General features: G+C 34.7%; 3 protein-coding genes across 19 annotated transcripts in view; 2 read left to right on the forward strand and 1 right to left on the reverse strand.

Moving 5' to 3' along the window:
- The first annotated feature begins 308 nt into the window (after positions 1–308).
- cd8b (cd8 beta) lies at positions 309–3,830 on the forward strand. Its single transcript, XM_043220927.1, has 7 exons — positions 309–418; positions 1,478–1,828; positions 2,331–2,417; positions 2,501–2,587; positions 2,878–2,911; positions 3,259–3,311; positions 3,408–3,830. The coding sequence occupies exons 1-6, from the start codon at positions 373–375 to the stop codon at positions 3,275–3,277; spliced, it is 624 nt and encodes a 207-aa protein (XP_043076862.1). The 5' UTR covers positions 309–372; the 3' UTR covers positions 3,278–3,311; positions 3,408–3,830.
- A 5,885-nt stretch (positions 3,831–9,715) lies between these two features.
- On the forward strand, positions 9,716–12,603 carry cd8a (CD8a molecule). The gene is made up of 6 exons (XM_043220861.1): positions 9,716–9,856; positions 10,319–10,630; positions 11,120–11,212; positions 11,325–11,429; positions 12,070–12,109; positions 12,206–12,603. Exons 1-6 carry the CDS (start codon positions 9,808–9,810, stop codon positions 12,249–12,251), a joined length of 645 nt encoding a protein of 214 aa, XP_043076796.1. The 5' UTR covers positions 9,716–9,807; the 3' UTR covers positions 12,252–12,603.
- Positions 12,604–14,006: 1,403 nt separating this feature from the next.
- cast (calpastatin) overlaps positions 14,007–16,090 on the reverse strand; it is a 28,238-nt gene continuing 26,154 nt past the window's right edge. For all 17 annotated transcript variants that reach the window (XM_043220855.1, XM_043220842.1, XM_043220843.1 and 14 more), the window contains 2 exons: positions 15,783–15,885; positions 14,007–15,188 (listed from right to left, as the gene is read on the reverse strand). In XM_043220855.1, the coding sequence (XP_043076790.1) occupies positions 15,790–15,885 (96 nt within the window). In that variant the 3' untranslated portion in view covers positions 14,007–15,188; positions 15,783–15,789. The remainder of the gene's footprint in view (positions 15,189–15,782; positions 15,886–16,090) is intronic.

Genomic DNA, 16,090 nt, shown 5'->3' on the forward strand with positions numbered 1-16,090 from the left:
AACATAATTAAATCATAATTGATATATCCTCAACAGTGAATTGAGCCTAAACGTCGCTTTGCACGCTGAAAGGTGACTTTATACTTCAGAGGATTTATTAAATCACGCTTTTAATGCTTTGCTGTTTAAAATAGTCAATAGCTCCTGTTTACTTGGTAACGAAACTTGAAATTTGTATATTTCCGAAAAGTCTCCTGATTTTTCCTTGATGTTTTCTTCTGTGCGTTTCCTCTGACTCATTCTCTGATAGGCTGTCAGTAATTGGTTCATTGGCCCCACACACTGCAGGCCCTCCTTTCTGCGTGACACACGAAGAACAGAAAGGAAAACACAGACACACACAGTTGACAGCTCACACACAGACGCCCAAGGATGACCCTCTCTTGCATGCGCTTTTGTGTGTTCGTATGGATGGCGGGTAAGAACTTTTCTCTGCATTACATGTTAAGGGGCTGTCAAACTTTTAATGAGATCAGACCCGAAACTTAAGTGAAACAGTAATACGAGCTCAGCGCGAGTACGTCTGCAGAAGTCAAAGTAAATTGATGACTGTTGACTATCTCTTGTTCGAATACTGTCATAAATGTATGTGTCGTCCTGCAATGATGGTGTTTGTAAAGAATGGTTTAAAATAACGCAGTGTGAAGATATCGTTGCTGCGTCGTAGGCCCAAAAACGTTTGCATCCTTGGGCAATTATGAGATTTCTTTCAGTTTAAAACGTTTCGATTTGGTGCAAGTGTTTGTATATTTTGCTAACACAGTGCTTTCACCTTTAATAATTTATATATGTTTTCTGATATTTATCAAAGGCGTGTAATAATGTGTTACAAGCCAGGCGATCAAATAACGAGTCTCTCACACTCAAGTGTATGTAGAATAACAGATTATTTGCATATAAATATTTGTATGTAGTAATATATATATATATATATATATATATATATATATATATAATATAAACTATTTTGGATTTCATACCAAACCGAATATTGTAATTTGCGCAAATTGATTTTTTTTCCATGCTCTGAAATATGAGCTATAATGTTTTCTTCTCGTATGAATCTGTGCCCACATAAGAATCTCAAAGTGTCAAGGCAAAAATATGTTTTTTTCCCCCAGGCACTCATAAGAGAGGAAAACTATTTTGCAAGATGATATATACAACACAAATCTGTCTGTCTACACAGGTTTCCATTCTTACATAACAAGGAAATTGCTACCTTATGTGTATCTAGTTCTGTATGGTCTATTGTAAAAAGGGCTTTCAGCATTTTCTGCTCTGCTTTAAACTTGTCATCTTTTACCCTGCACAGAAAAAAGCTGAAAAATACGTGATTTAGTACTGTATGTCAGTGCCCTTTGATTAGCCGCCATTCAGACGCCTGCAAATTTTAAGAAGCCAACCGACTTTAAACCCCAAAATCAAAAAGTGCGTAACGAACAGATCCGATTTTTTTTCTTTGTTTCTCCTTTAGCGGCTTCGCTGCCCACCTTCCAAGCAACGCCGTCTGTTATTTACGCCAAAATCAACGGCTCGGAAGCGATGTCCTGTGAATGTCCAAATCACGCCTGCCAGGAGGTTTTTTGGTACCGATACCTCGAGAGGACGAAGACTCTTCAGTTCCTCGTGTTTGTCAACAGCGCTGGCAGAGAGCAATATGGAAAAAACCTGAACGGCACTCGGTTCAAGGGGTCGTTGTCCGGAGGAAACAGGCTGGGCTATACCCTGCGTGTAACAGGACTACAGGAGGATGATATCGGCCTTTATTCCTGCATGTTTAAAACTAAAAATACTATGCCTGTCGGATATTACATAATGCCTGGAGGTATAGCGGCGCTCTCTTTCTCTGTTTAGATTTAATGGTGTTTTTCTTCAATGGTGTTAGCGATGGTTTGTGAACGAAGAAGTCAAGAAGACCAAAGCAATGCATCTGAAACACCTGTTGTTGTTTTACTGTCATGTTAGTAAAATCACACAAGCGTTGAACTTTCCATCCCTAAAGTGAGAGGATCTTTACCTGGCGTAAAGTTGGAGATATAAACATTAACATATTTTATTGTGCTCAAGAGCATCTCAAGATCTTAAATGGCTAACAGGAGACGCAGTAAGAATGAAATAGATGTATAGTGTTCAAAGATGCTGAGATGTTGTTTGGCCACAGCATCCCAGAGTTATGTTGGTTTAGGCAGCCTTGAGCTGGAAAGTTCACGTTAATTGACTTCTTTGTCCAGTTGCCGGTCGCTTTAGGTGCGAAATTCTCGATTTCTGCTTTAAATCTGGATTTATATATGTTCTGTCTTAATGTTCTTGTGTTCTTTGTTCTCCAGTGAATCCTCCGACAGCTCAACCACCAACAGTAAAGTCCAACGCAGCCAAGAAGAACTGTAATTGCAAACTTCACAGCTCTCCTAAAGGTACGGACTAAGACGCGCTGATAGATGATACTGATTTTGTGCTGTTTCATACTGATTAATAGTTTTCTTGTGTCACGTTGCAGGCTGTGAACAATTAGTGCTTTGGGCAGGCGTTGGTGCTCTTCTGCTTTTGGCTGTTACACTTGCTGGCACACTTTACTACTTCAGTCGTGAGTACACACACACACACAGAGTTTGCACAATACTAGGTACATCACAGTGATCAATGAAAGAATTGCACAACTTCAGTTTGGTCATGTGACATGTTTATTCTTGCATGCATAGTTTCAGATGTTTAGAAGTCCACTGTGAGACTTTCTGAAGATCTACCCCACAGTGCTTATAGTTTAGTAACAGTATAAACATTTTACTGTATAATAAAAGTGGCATTAGCTTGAAGTTCATACGCATTATAAAGTCTGCCTCATAATTTTTTCTTCTTTTTTATATATTGGGACAGGTCTACCTAAAAAGTGCCGACATCGATTCACCAAGTAAGTCAAGAAATGTTTCAAAGTACTGCTACATAGCGAGATTTCCAGTGTGTGTGTGTGTGTGTGTGTGTGTGTGTGTGTGTTTTTTACATTTTAATTAATCATTTTAATGATTAAATCTCTTAAATTATATTTTGGCTTTTGTGACAAGATTTGATCATTTGCAACACCCTCGGCTCGCATCAAAGCCCTTTACAAGTGCGTTTGCACTGGTTCTGTTGTAACAGTTCAACAACTTTAGAAAAAACGTTGCTAAAAAAAAATAGATAGTTTGTTAGCCTATTTCTGACAGTATCGTGAGCTTTTTAATTTAAAAAATAAACCCATTTACATCATTTTCTCCATAGGACGAATCCGTTGCGATGAGGTGGGAGAACAAACTCTTCATGTCGAAACAAATGTAAGCATCTACATTTGGATTAAAACATGACTTACCTTTAAAACGTTTAAATACATTTGCCTTATACATAATAATCTATTTTTTGTTCATTCGCAGGTGGTGGTCGTTTTTCTCTCTTAAGCGTGGACCTCAGAAATCTTGCCGTGGTTTCAAAGATATATAAATATATCGGGGTTTAATAATGTAAAAAAATGTGTGTATATAAAAATAATAGCTTAAATTTACAGTTCAGTGTTTCCTTGGACGTTCTTCAACCAGCAGTCCACTTAATGAATTAGATTCATTGTCTGACTCGACTGAATTAAACCAGAGCAGAACATACCACCAGGATCACCACAAAACTAAACTCACTCTAAACTTGGACTAACCACAGCTGTCTTAATCAAGCTTTGAGTTTTGTTCTTGCCAGTACAGTATGCTTAATTTGTGCCTGAATGTACAGTTTTTTCATTTTTATCTCATATGCTGTCGTTTGTGCTTTCATGTTACGCTCATTAAAAGGTATTTTAATTAAGCTGAGTGCATTGTTGAGTGGGTTATTTTTTCTGATGACACTTGTTTTGTTTTGTAGGGATTTTATGGTGTCCCCCGTCTTACATATCTGAGGGTGTGTTGGTTTATGTGTTTGGGTGTTATCAAGTTTCCTTCTCTGAACGTGTGTGTTCTCGTTATGAAACTGTATCAGTTGATATTGTGTGATCACAGCCAGAAAGTCTAATTAGCTTGAAGTATTTCTTATGCATCAACTCAGAGCAATAGACTACCTATAGGTACATGTAATGCGGTGTAGTACACCTGGTTAGCTACTTTGCTACGAAAGTGTGAGAATTTGAGGAGAAATGAATTGTAATATCCACTAAAAATCACGAAACGTTGGCAAATTAACGTTTTTATGTTTTTTTCACATGCAAGGCAAGTGTGGAATAATTTGAAACTTAGAGTTAAAAGCATGCAGGTTATGATACGGGAAAAAAACAATGCAATCAAAAAATAAATAAAAGGTCTGTAAAATAAACAAAAAAATATGTGGGTATGAGAGTAACTGTGCTGCCATTCATGTGCAGCTGTTCTTCCTGATACTTTGAGGCAAATGAACAAACCCCTTCCTGTGCAAAAAGACAGAGCATTATCTCTCGCATCGCTCGTTCAACTTTGAGCTCTTCAGCGCTACACTGAAACAAAACCACCACAGAGAAACCACAGACCTTGCCGCATGGAGAGCGTCACAGGCAGCGTCTTAACACAAAACCTCCATTACACCGTTTACTTCAGTCTCTGCGCTAAAGCATTTCATCATTAGTTCATTCATTTTATAATGCTTCCAAAATAAATACATAAACAAACACCAAAGAGATAAATTAGATTGAGTACAATAAAGGTCTAATAAAAAAAGAAGCATTTTTTCAAAACATTTCTTTATTGATCGTAGAAAATGACAGTGTTCAGTGAAAAGTGTTTTTCTTTTACACAGAGCTAGCAGAGTTTATTACATTCATATACGTAGATATAGTTTTATTTATTTCGCAAGTACACTTTAAAGTATTTCAGTTACATTTGGCAAATGTTTTGTAAGTGTGATACATTGCTACAATTGTTAAAAGTTCTTAATTTAAAAAAAAATGAGGATGCATAGCACATTACTCACAGAAAACTCAACTTAAATAAGCCATGAAAATACATGTAATCTTAATAAAGTGGATATCTTTAAATACTAAAATACATATAGTAATCTTGCTTGAGAGCTAACTTTGGGGTTTATGCAAATATTCTGAAAAAAAAAGAACCTAAATTCTTGCTCTTGGTGGCATCTTAATCAATCAATCACTTTTATTTATATAGCGCTTTTAACAATACAGATTTTAAAAGCACTGAACAGTATAAAATAGGAGAATACAATGATAGAATCGACCATTTGTTATTAAATGCAGAGACGGTCTGTGTAATCAAATCGACGATGTCCCCAAGCATCTTATTGGCTGTCTTTGAGTTCTTCGTCTTTACTGGTGCACATCTACACACACCTCATAAGAAATAAGAAATAAGTTTAAAAGCATGAAAGCATGATTCATTTTCATCAGCTCAGTGTGTCAATATTCACAGTGTGTTACGCTGTGCGAAAGATTTGCCGTATGTATTAATGTTTCGTCGAGTTCATCTGTGTTCTCTGCGTCAAATATCCATTTTGGGTCACTAATACCTTCAGGCTATGATGGTGAAAAAGACAGAATGTAAATAATCAAATTGTGATAACATACTAAATGATTAACATAAAAGTTAATGCTTTCAGTGAACAACTGAAAAAAAAACCCATTTAAAATATGCTTAAATCACTTAATATGATATTTCATTATTAAATAAAAGTAATTTTAGATATGAATATAATATTTCATAAAATGCGTTATATACACACACACATAAACTGCAAAACAAAACCTTTGGACCTTTTGAAGTTGTAAATAAATGTATGTTTTACAAGAATTTACAATTTCGGTCTTTCTACTGTAAAAACGTTTTATTTATTATTATTATTATATTATTTCTATATAAAGTATACATTTTTTTTGATATAAAGTATAAATTTATTTCTATATAAAGCATACATTTATTTCTATATAAAGTATACATTTATTTCTATATCTGCTATAAAATCTTCCAGATGAATGTTCGAGAAAAACATTTCTCCACGTTTTTTAAACTTTAAAGTCAACGCTGATAAACATAATGACGAGGGGCATATAAAACATCCCATCGTGAACACATTTCTGTGAAGCGTATAGAGTGCAGGTGCCGTTCAGAAACTTTACTGGCAATTCCATGCTTTCGATTTTCTGTTTCCTATCACGTCTGCACACCTTTCACACCTGTATAACTTTAAACGACAAACGGTGTCGAACTGGTTAAAACAATTTAAAAAAACATGCCAAACTGTAACTTTACTTCCTGACATAGGGGTTTGAGAAGCATTAAAAGTAAGTTAAAACAGAAATGATGTTTACTCTTTTAGCACATATAAGTCTCGGCTGAACAAAAATGTCTTAAAAAAAAAAAGTTACCAAGAAAGCAATTCTACTTACATCAGGTTACGGTCTGTTGTAAGTGCTTTGATCCCTCCCTCTGTGCTTCACATTGATGGATACAGTGTTTGATTCACCTGAACCGAAGAGGATCCTAATGCTGTAGTGACTGAAAGCCTGATTTTATCCATCACTCTCTAAACTGAGCTCTCTGGAGTGGGCAGCTGTTATACTTCATGTAATATTCCTCTGTTGTGGTGCGTGTGAGGATGAGTAGGCCCTCTTCCTCCAAGGAATCCCCAGGTAACCCCCATCCCCCTCACCTTTACCTCCGTCTGAGCTGTGTTTTGGGTCTGAGACCAGGTTCTTTTGGTGAGTCAGACAGGGATCCCCAGGTAAGAAATCGGTGAATGATGAGAAATTAGCCAAACTGAGAAAGTGACTCAAAGCTAAATGGGGGGCCATGGAAACTGAGGGTGGACTGCCTGTCATAAACCGTCTCTGTTTGACTGGAGGTCTTCCTGAACACCCACCTGCCAGATATATAAAAAAAAACAGAATCTCCCTTTAAAGATGGTTAATCGTTTGTTTGTTTTAACCGTTTTTAGCAATGGCGAAATTTTTGCGATGTTTCTTAGAATCAGTATCATTAAGTCAGCTGTTCGCAAACATTGAAATAGATTGTACACCAGGTAAATATTTTAAAGCATTTATGTACTGTATGTAGGCCTATATATGTATGTTTTTGATTCCATTGTCTCCTTTGTAAGTCGCTTTGAAGAAAAGCTAATTGTAAATGTGATGTAAACGTATTTACATAAAATGACAATTAATTTAAATGTAATAATTTATTATTAAACAAACTTCAGTTCTTATTTAATTGTTATTATTATTTAGTCTGTTTTATTTATATAAATATCAAGTAAACTTTGTAATTTTGCAAGCTTACATATCTATGATGAGGATGATAAAAATACTAACATTCATAATTATATGTGTAAATAAAATAAAATAAATAAAATGTGTGATTTATTATTCGTAATAAAATATTTTATTATTCATTATTATTTAATTAATATAATGCTAATTGTTGTTATGTATTAAACATTTATGTAGTTAATTATGCTGTTATGGTTATTATTTAATAAAATAGTATGATAACGTATAACGCAGCATTTAATGTATAACTTATGAATGTTTATGATTACATTATGTAGTATTTTTTGGTCTATTTTTTATACATTTTATTTTGAACAGAATCTGCATACCTGACAGATTTATTTTTGTCGCTAAAATCGTAAACTCACATTTCCACATGACCCGCGTGATTGTTACGTTAATTTCCAGGCGACGTAAATACAGACGTGCGTGACGTCAGACCGTGTTGCGTAACCCAGAAGAAAGGTGGCGCTGTTGCTTGCGGTGTAACTGTGATGTGGGCAGCATCATTATCACATTATCAGGAGACTGTACGCCAAACGCCTCCAGAACAGAAGGGGATTGAAGCTTTCTCACAAAGAGATGAACATCTTTCCACTCTTCTTGTGAGCCTGCCACGACGTCAGGCGATGTTGCGGACCTCTTTTTTTCCCACCGAGATAAGGTAGCACAAACATGATTTTCAAGCAAAATGTTTCACAAAACAGGTCAAAGGTCTCAAATGAAGCCACTTTCCGGCTGTCAAACCTTAGTGGAACATGTTGATAACGAGGTGAAATTGAGGAGAACTGGATTCCTCTACAGTAAAATGTAAAAAAAAAAAAGTGAGGTAAAATGACACGCATTCATGCACTTTAGTGAGCTATCCACTCAGACGAGCGTTTTTAGCTCAGTATTCGTAACTGTGCGTCCTCCCGTGAGTCAATGGGAGCGAAAGAAATATAAACGTCTTTGAAAGCGAGCGTGAGAATATTCACACTTCACAGTTGTGCATAAATAGATCTTAAACACGCGAAAGGAGAAACGAAAACATTCCGCGATGGTCTTTGTGCGCCTTAACGTCACGTTTTCAAAGCCGACCGAGCGTTGCAGGGCCAGAGTCGCCCACCGAGGTTACGCGCGCGGCCCCCTCAGGAGAGCGTCACGTGCGGGTTTGACGCGCGATCAAAGAGCTGCGCGCGCCGCTGCTGGTGCATGCAGACCCCCTTCAGGTGCACGCGTGCTGCACCACTGCACCGCCTGTAAGACAAGCCACTTACCAAACGACAGACACCTGTTTTATAGACCGAAATTAGAAAACCATCCGCACTGATCCAGATGCTTTTCATACTCTAATATTCTTACAGAATTCTAGCTCAATTCTAACCACTGAAGTGATGATGATAGGCCAGCCTCATGCTTATTTGACCTATTGTGGGATATTTTCTATCCTTTGTGAATACTTATTAATGATGTTTTATTTTTTATATTTTTCTACAAATGTTTTGCATTAATTCACAGTTTATTATGAGCATTATAATCAGCTATGGCATTTAAATACAAAGTAGCAAATATATCTTTTAAGTAGCGTGGTATTTGTGCAAGCAATATATTGTGCAAAAGAATGTTATTTCAACAGGAAACTGTCAGCTAACGTCCCTGGCCTATGTCTGCGTGCAGAGGAGTGATAAGCAAGGTGCATGCTTGGGAGAGGGTCAGGGGTCATGTATGTCTCTCTTCAGGTTTTATAGGTCACAGATGGAATGAGGAGGTCAGCTTTCCTGAAAAGAGGAAACAACACCGAATGGGCAATGGAGTCAGATAACTCGAGGGGGTGTGAACTGAAGAGAGACGACGATAAAACATTGAGGACTGCTGGAGTGTGAGCACACTCTTTTGTGTGAATGAACTCAGCAGCTGATGTTTGTATCATATGCATCTGTCGAATGAATGATTTGGAAAATAAATTTATGTCTCCTCTTCGATAAAAGAATGCGCATGGACTGCAGAAAATAATTAGTCCAACACTATTGATATAGGTTATAGGTTTTGCACACTAACATTTTCAGTTTTACAGTTCCTTGATCTTTCTTTGAAAGATAGAAAGATCTTTCTCTCTATTTGTCTTTTTATGCATTTATACAGAATAGATCTATTTTATTTAGTAGAGAAATTGTGAGAAATAAACCGTATCCTTATTAAATCTAAATTATATACTTTTATGTACACTAGAATTTAATTTGCATTTCTATATTTTTATACTGTGTGTACATATTTCATAAATAAATATATATATATATATATATATATATATATATATATATATATATATATATATATATATATATATATATATTAATATTTATGAAATAAGTTATGCATTTTAATAGCAAAATAAACGTTTTATTTTTTTCAGTGCAATTTGTAAGTAGTTGAAATGCATGAAAATGAAAGTGAGGGTTAGGGAGGGGCAGACGGGGAGATTTTTTTTTTTTTGCATCCTTTTAGATGTTTTGTTCCTGGTATTGTAGAAGAGCTGAAAGCCTGTGCTGAGAACTGAAGAAATGTATCAAATATACATTGGATTTTGTGTGTTTTTGTCCCTTTTCGATGGTAAGTAAAACATTTTTCTTGTATGTGATATTACACTGCAGAAAAGTTTTGGCTATAAAAGTGTGAGACTAACAGGTCGCTCGCCATCATTTAAACATCGGAAATCAAATACAAGTCAAATGATTCTTACAATTTTGCCTAGAAGTGTATATCGGAACATTATTTTATATACAGCCAATTTACAATGACTTAACTGGGTTTCATTTCTGTAAAATAATACTTTTTTTTAAATTCGACTTTCAGCTTGAAACAGCATGGACATTAATTGATACAGTAAAAACAAAATATATATATATATATATATATATATATATATATATATATATATATATATATATATATATATATATATATATATTTTTTTTTTTATCATTTTAGTTTTTTACTTAAATCTGTTCCAGCTGGTATTGTTTCACCTAAAGTCTCGTATTTATTCATATAAAACGTTTTATTTTTCTAAAGGGGGCTTTGCAGAAAAGGTCTACCAAGAAGGAAAGGAGGCAACAGTCAACTGTGACACCAAACTGCCCGGCGTCATTACTTTCTGGTTTAAGATAAACAGAAGTGGTGCAAAGTATTTGTTCACTGTTAAAGGCACAGACATAAGGAGTGATGTTGAGGATAAGGAAAAATACAAAGTGAATAATAATGGCAAAGTTAGTTTGACTATTCGGTCTTTCAAGAAAAAGTCAGACAGCGGTTTGTACTCCTGTGCATCCATGAACAACAATCAACTCAGCTTTGGAGAGCTGACAGAAATGAAAGGAGAACCAGGTGAGAAAAGGCTTTTTCCTAAATATTATGAGGGAATGAATTATTTTGCTTCTGCATCTGTCTGCTGACTTTTCAAAAAAGTCATGCAAAATGCGAGCGTTGCTAAAACGACAATTCTTAATCATTATTTTCGCAACATACGTAAAACAAGAAATTGAATTTGGAAGCGACTATATTATTGCGGAAGCGTTGATTGATCAAAGTGAATGTTTCTTGAAGTTCTATTTTACCGTATTGGCGTATACTTGCAACGGGACCAGTCTACACTTCACAAAAATGAAAGGGAAAACTTTTAAGACGTTTGTTTAAAATGACGCTAATGTGGTACGACGTAATTTTTATTTTTATTATCTGAAAATCATATAGCAAAAGTTCACGTTTAGACATTATTAAAAATATTTTATTGCATTATTTTATTATTAAAGACAATATAGAATATAGGAGACCGTAGTTGCGTTCGTAATCCTTTTGCTTATATCTTTGTTACAGATCCGACGACACCACCTCCGAAAATTGATCCCAAACCAAAAATTACAACACCAGCAACTACGACGAAATCCAATTGTAACTGTCCATCCAAAGGTTTGTTTGACTATGTATTTATATACATAGCATATATAAAAATGTGTGTGTGTGTGTGTGTGTGTTGTAATCAAAGACTGCTGTAATGATTAGGATGTGTATTTGTTCACAGACCAGAGGCTCAGCATCAACTGTGAGACTTGGATATTGTCGTCTTTGGCCTCTGGTTGCGGTGTTCTCCTCATTCTGCTGATCTTCACAATTTTGTACTGCAACCGTGAGTCGCGTCCACATTTTAGATCATGCACACTGCAAAAAATAATGGTCATTTTTAAATGCATTTATTTAACTGCATTCATTTAATAATTATCATTTTTGGAACAAATAAGCAACCGCACACAGTTACTCTTAAGTTACATTTTTGCCCTGAATGCAATCAGTTAAAACAAAAATGTGCACATTTTTACTACTACTGCTACATGTTTTTTTTTTATTATACAATTAAACTATTCCTAAAGGCAAAGCAACTGTGTAAATATGTGAATATTACTGATTTAAGAGGATAGGATAAATATTACCTACATTTTATAAATGATATTATTCTTATTAAGAGCATACCTGTAGTGGAGAGCACCTATAGGTGAAAGTGTGACACCGCTAATACTAAACTAATAGACACTTATTTAGACACTTATTTAGTTTTACATTTACATATGTCCGTATTTTCCTTGTAATCGCATATTCCAGTTCACTCTTATGTTCACAGAAACTGCTTTCACTACTTTTGGTTTGATTAAATTTGGGCAATCTTTTTTTTTTGGCAATTTGCTATTTAATTTAGCCTGTTTAAAACAGCTTATGAATGTTGCTAATGTTGTCTTTGTAAAATCTTTGTAAAATGTTTCTTTCCTCTCCAGGTTTAAGAACAAGACGATGTCCCCACCATTACAAAAGACAGTAAGTCTCGCTTCGTTTTTTTGGACACACTTGACACAAAGTGTTAATACGATTAACTACAATTTCTGATCAACCATCGTAATTTGTCCTTTTCAGACCCAGACCTGCTGGCCACGCAAAATTGCCCAACAATCACTTCTAACTCCAGTACAGACTCAGGAAATCCAGCGCTGCTTAAAGATGTCTTTGCGTGAAGTTCCTCTCACCGTGCAAAGTTAAAAGCAGTTGCTTCTTTCACGATTATTCAGACCGTGCAACCTTAAATCTGCGTCTTTCGCACAGAAAATATTCAAAACATAACTATTTCTTTTCCAGAACGTTTTTTTTTTCCAAACAGCCAATGTGTCTTAGTATTGATTACAGTTACATTTATTACATTGACAATAATCATAATGTGTTTTTCATGTTAATCTGATCCTGGTGAAATGTTTTGTTTTGCTTCAATGTAGACTTATTAAATGGGCCTTATTAAAGCATTTTAAGCTTAAAAATCATGTTTGGTCAAGTTGCATTGATATCTGTTTAAAAGAGAAGTCTGCCACCTGCTGGCTGTAAGTGATACCAGAACCCAAAGCCGCTTTGTGGCATGGCAGAGCACCACCATGTGGACAAAATACAGAACTGTGTAAGTTGAACAATGCAGACTGTCTGTCAGAGGAATAAATACGACCATATGTTTGTGTTTTAGCCTCTGGAATGCCCACTCAGTGGAATTTTTATTGCAGTTTTCCTTTGTTTTTCTATCTGCTGCCGTTCGGGAGCAAAAACTAATATCTGAAAAATGTCTTTTAGATCTCCGTGTCCTGACAATAAATGTACAATGTCCACGTAATGCCCATAAACGTGTAGTGATTCTTACATTTGGTCTGCTTTAGGAATCAGTTTGTCTACTGCTATGACAAAACTGGATTTGATGCCTGTAAAAAACAAATCAATACGTTTATTTTATTAGTTCGAGTTTATTTTTTTAGGCATACTTGAGTAAAGTTCAAGTATATTTTAAGTATACTTTATATAGTGTGCAAATATCAGTGTACCAGTAGTAAACTCGTAAGTGTACTATTTCAGTACTCCTTGCGACTAAATTGGCCCACTTTCTAGCATATAAAGGTACTTTAAAGTATACTTTAATTATAACAGTAGTGAACTCTTGAGTATGCAACTAGTTTATATCGAAGTTTTTAGCTTGCATTGCAAATATGAAAATTGTAAATATCAAAATTAATTTGCTTAATGCATTCCTAATCACTTGAATGTGGGTAAGTTTCATAAATAAAAACAAATATTTTGAAGAAAAACCTGCAAAAAGAGGATGTCCTTCACAGTACCGTCACTTTTTAATGCAGTACTAAACAAATATATATATAATATTATTATATATTTTGTTTTTGTTCCAGTCTTGAGTCAGTCACCACTGTGCATAATATAAGTGGTCAATTTTTTTATTTTTTGCAGCACCCTTTTGAAGATTTCTGTTTTTGTTGAACAATGAAAGTCTTTGAGGAACAATCTATTTCCTCCTTTTTTATTATTATTATTATTTTTTTTTTTTACATTTTCAGACTTCAAACCACACCTGCTGATCATCCTAAACTGCTTGACACACCATCATAGTTTCAGTAAGACACACGAAAATCCAGTAGTAGTTAAAGGTTTCATCCAATTCTCAATGCATAACATTTTCCCTTTTATTACTACTCCATTTACTTATTACTGTATTTGTGTTTTCCTTGTAACCAAAACAGAGCACTGTAACAAATATTTGAATTTTGCTGGCTCGATCTTGCTGTACATAAAGATGTACTAATCATTTTGAATGCTCTGAATTGACATTTTATTAAGTGTTTAATAGTTCCCCGTAAACACACACGCATAAAATAACATACCCAGGCCCCTGTCATCATTGCATCTTTATTTGCATAAAGATTTTAGCAACAGAACAATCCAAACTAACAAAACAAGTTGTTTTATTTTTTTTAAGAGTAAAAATCCCTTCTTGAAAACACCGTCCTGTCAGAATGACTAGTACACAACATCTTAGAACGCTCTAAGAAACCCATCTGGACAGACGCTGTTGGGTTTTAAAGGTCATATTTCGGTTTCTATCATCAGCTGTGAAAGCTATTTTGAACATTTTAAAGCATCAAAGAGTGAGCCATCATGTTAAGCAAAACGCCAATGTTGCGGTTGCCCTTAAACCAAAACAAGTGAGTTAAACTGAAAGTGAAAGATTCTGACTTTGCCCACCACATCTAATGCAAGACCTGTCAACTTAGTAGTGGTTCTGAAAATACATTTAAAACCTTGAGCTTAAGCTAAAATAATCTCTAAAATCAAGTGTGGAAACGCTGACAGTGGAACATTAAGTTATCCTAATTATTTCCTAAGGCTTGAGTGATAAAACAGGCACATGGGGCATTTAGTGTTCGCAAAAATATTTTACAGTTCTTTTCCAGAGCATTCCTGTAAGTGCACTTCAGGGAACAAACTACAAAGAAGATCACCTCCCATACAAACCTTTTTTTTTTTGACTTGTATCATTATACAGACATTCAACGGCATTTAAAATCACGGTCAACTACTGCAATTCCTGTACTGTAAACGATGAACTCATAACCTGTGGCATTTCTGTACACTAGTGTCCCAACAGATCCTCAAACAGCATCTCAGTGAACAGGAAGACTGTAGAGAGACCCCCAGTAATAAAAAAAAAAAAAAAAAAAGAAAAAAATAGTATATGGCATAATTTTTTTTTTTTTACTGTGGGAAAAATTATATCACAACGCCACACCAAAAACAGATGACTGAAAATAGAACAATACATGCGCTTGATGCGAGCATCCTATTTGTATATACATGTTCTATCATTCACAAGGAGATAAAAGATTGTTATATTTATTCTTTGGATTTAGGATTAAAGGAGAAAGGGGGACTCTTTAAAAAATACATGTTTAAGTGTCTCTGTGCAGTTATAATTTTTTTTTTGTTTCATTCCATGTCCACCATAAAATATATTTCTTGTCCGAGCAGCTCCCTTTAATGGTTACTTGTGTGAGGGATGAGGGGATGCGCCATAAATCTGAAAAATAAGAATTATAAATTATATAAATAAAATTTTATTTAAATAAAATTTTTAAATATATTTTATTATATATATAAATATATATATATATATGTATATATATATATATATAAATATGTATGTATATATATATATATATAAATATGTATGTATATATATATATATATATATATATATATATATATATATATACACACACACTATGTTTAAAAGTTTGAAGTCAGTAAGATTTTCCACCGAAGTTAAACACATAAATATAATGCAATATTACTACAGTTTAAAATAACTTTTTTAATTGAATATATATTCAAAGCTGAATTTTTAGCATCATTATTCCAGTCTTCAGCGTCACATGACCTTTTAGAAATCCTTCTAATGCTGCTGATTTGCTATTCAAGAAACATTTATTCTCAACTCTGAATGAATCGAATAAAAAGCTAAAGTTTTAAATACAAATCTTAATCGCATTATTACTGATTTTCTGATCAATTTACTGCATCCTTACTAAATTTCCTAATAATTATACTGACTCCAAACCTTTGAAGGGTAGTATAAATATATAATAAAAATATAGTTTGTCAATATACTGACGTGTTATCTATCTGTTTCCGCTCTTTGTGGAAGACGCTGGCACCACATCCGAGCTGGGTTTACCGGGCAGCTTCTCCATGGCTGAATCTTCTACTGACTGTTTCTGTGACACAAAAGCAGAATTTTAAGTACGCACATCGTGTATAAAATCCTTTCATGCAAGCATGTGGCGGAGAAATAGAAAAGTTGCTTTATGGCAGAGCGCCACCATGTAATACACTAAGAGTAATATGCTGTGAATGCAAAGCGTTTGAGAAACAGATCGGCCACAATGCTTAAACAATGCAAACTGTCTGCCAGGATCTCAG

This window comes from Puntigrus tetrazona, chromosome 21, assembly GCF_018831695.1.
Source record: "Puntigrus tetrazona isolate hp1 chromosome 21, ASM1883169v1, whole genome shotgun sequence".
NCBI lineage: Eukaryota > Metazoa > Chordata > Actinopteri > Cypriniformes > Cyprinidae > Puntigrus > Puntigrus tetrazona.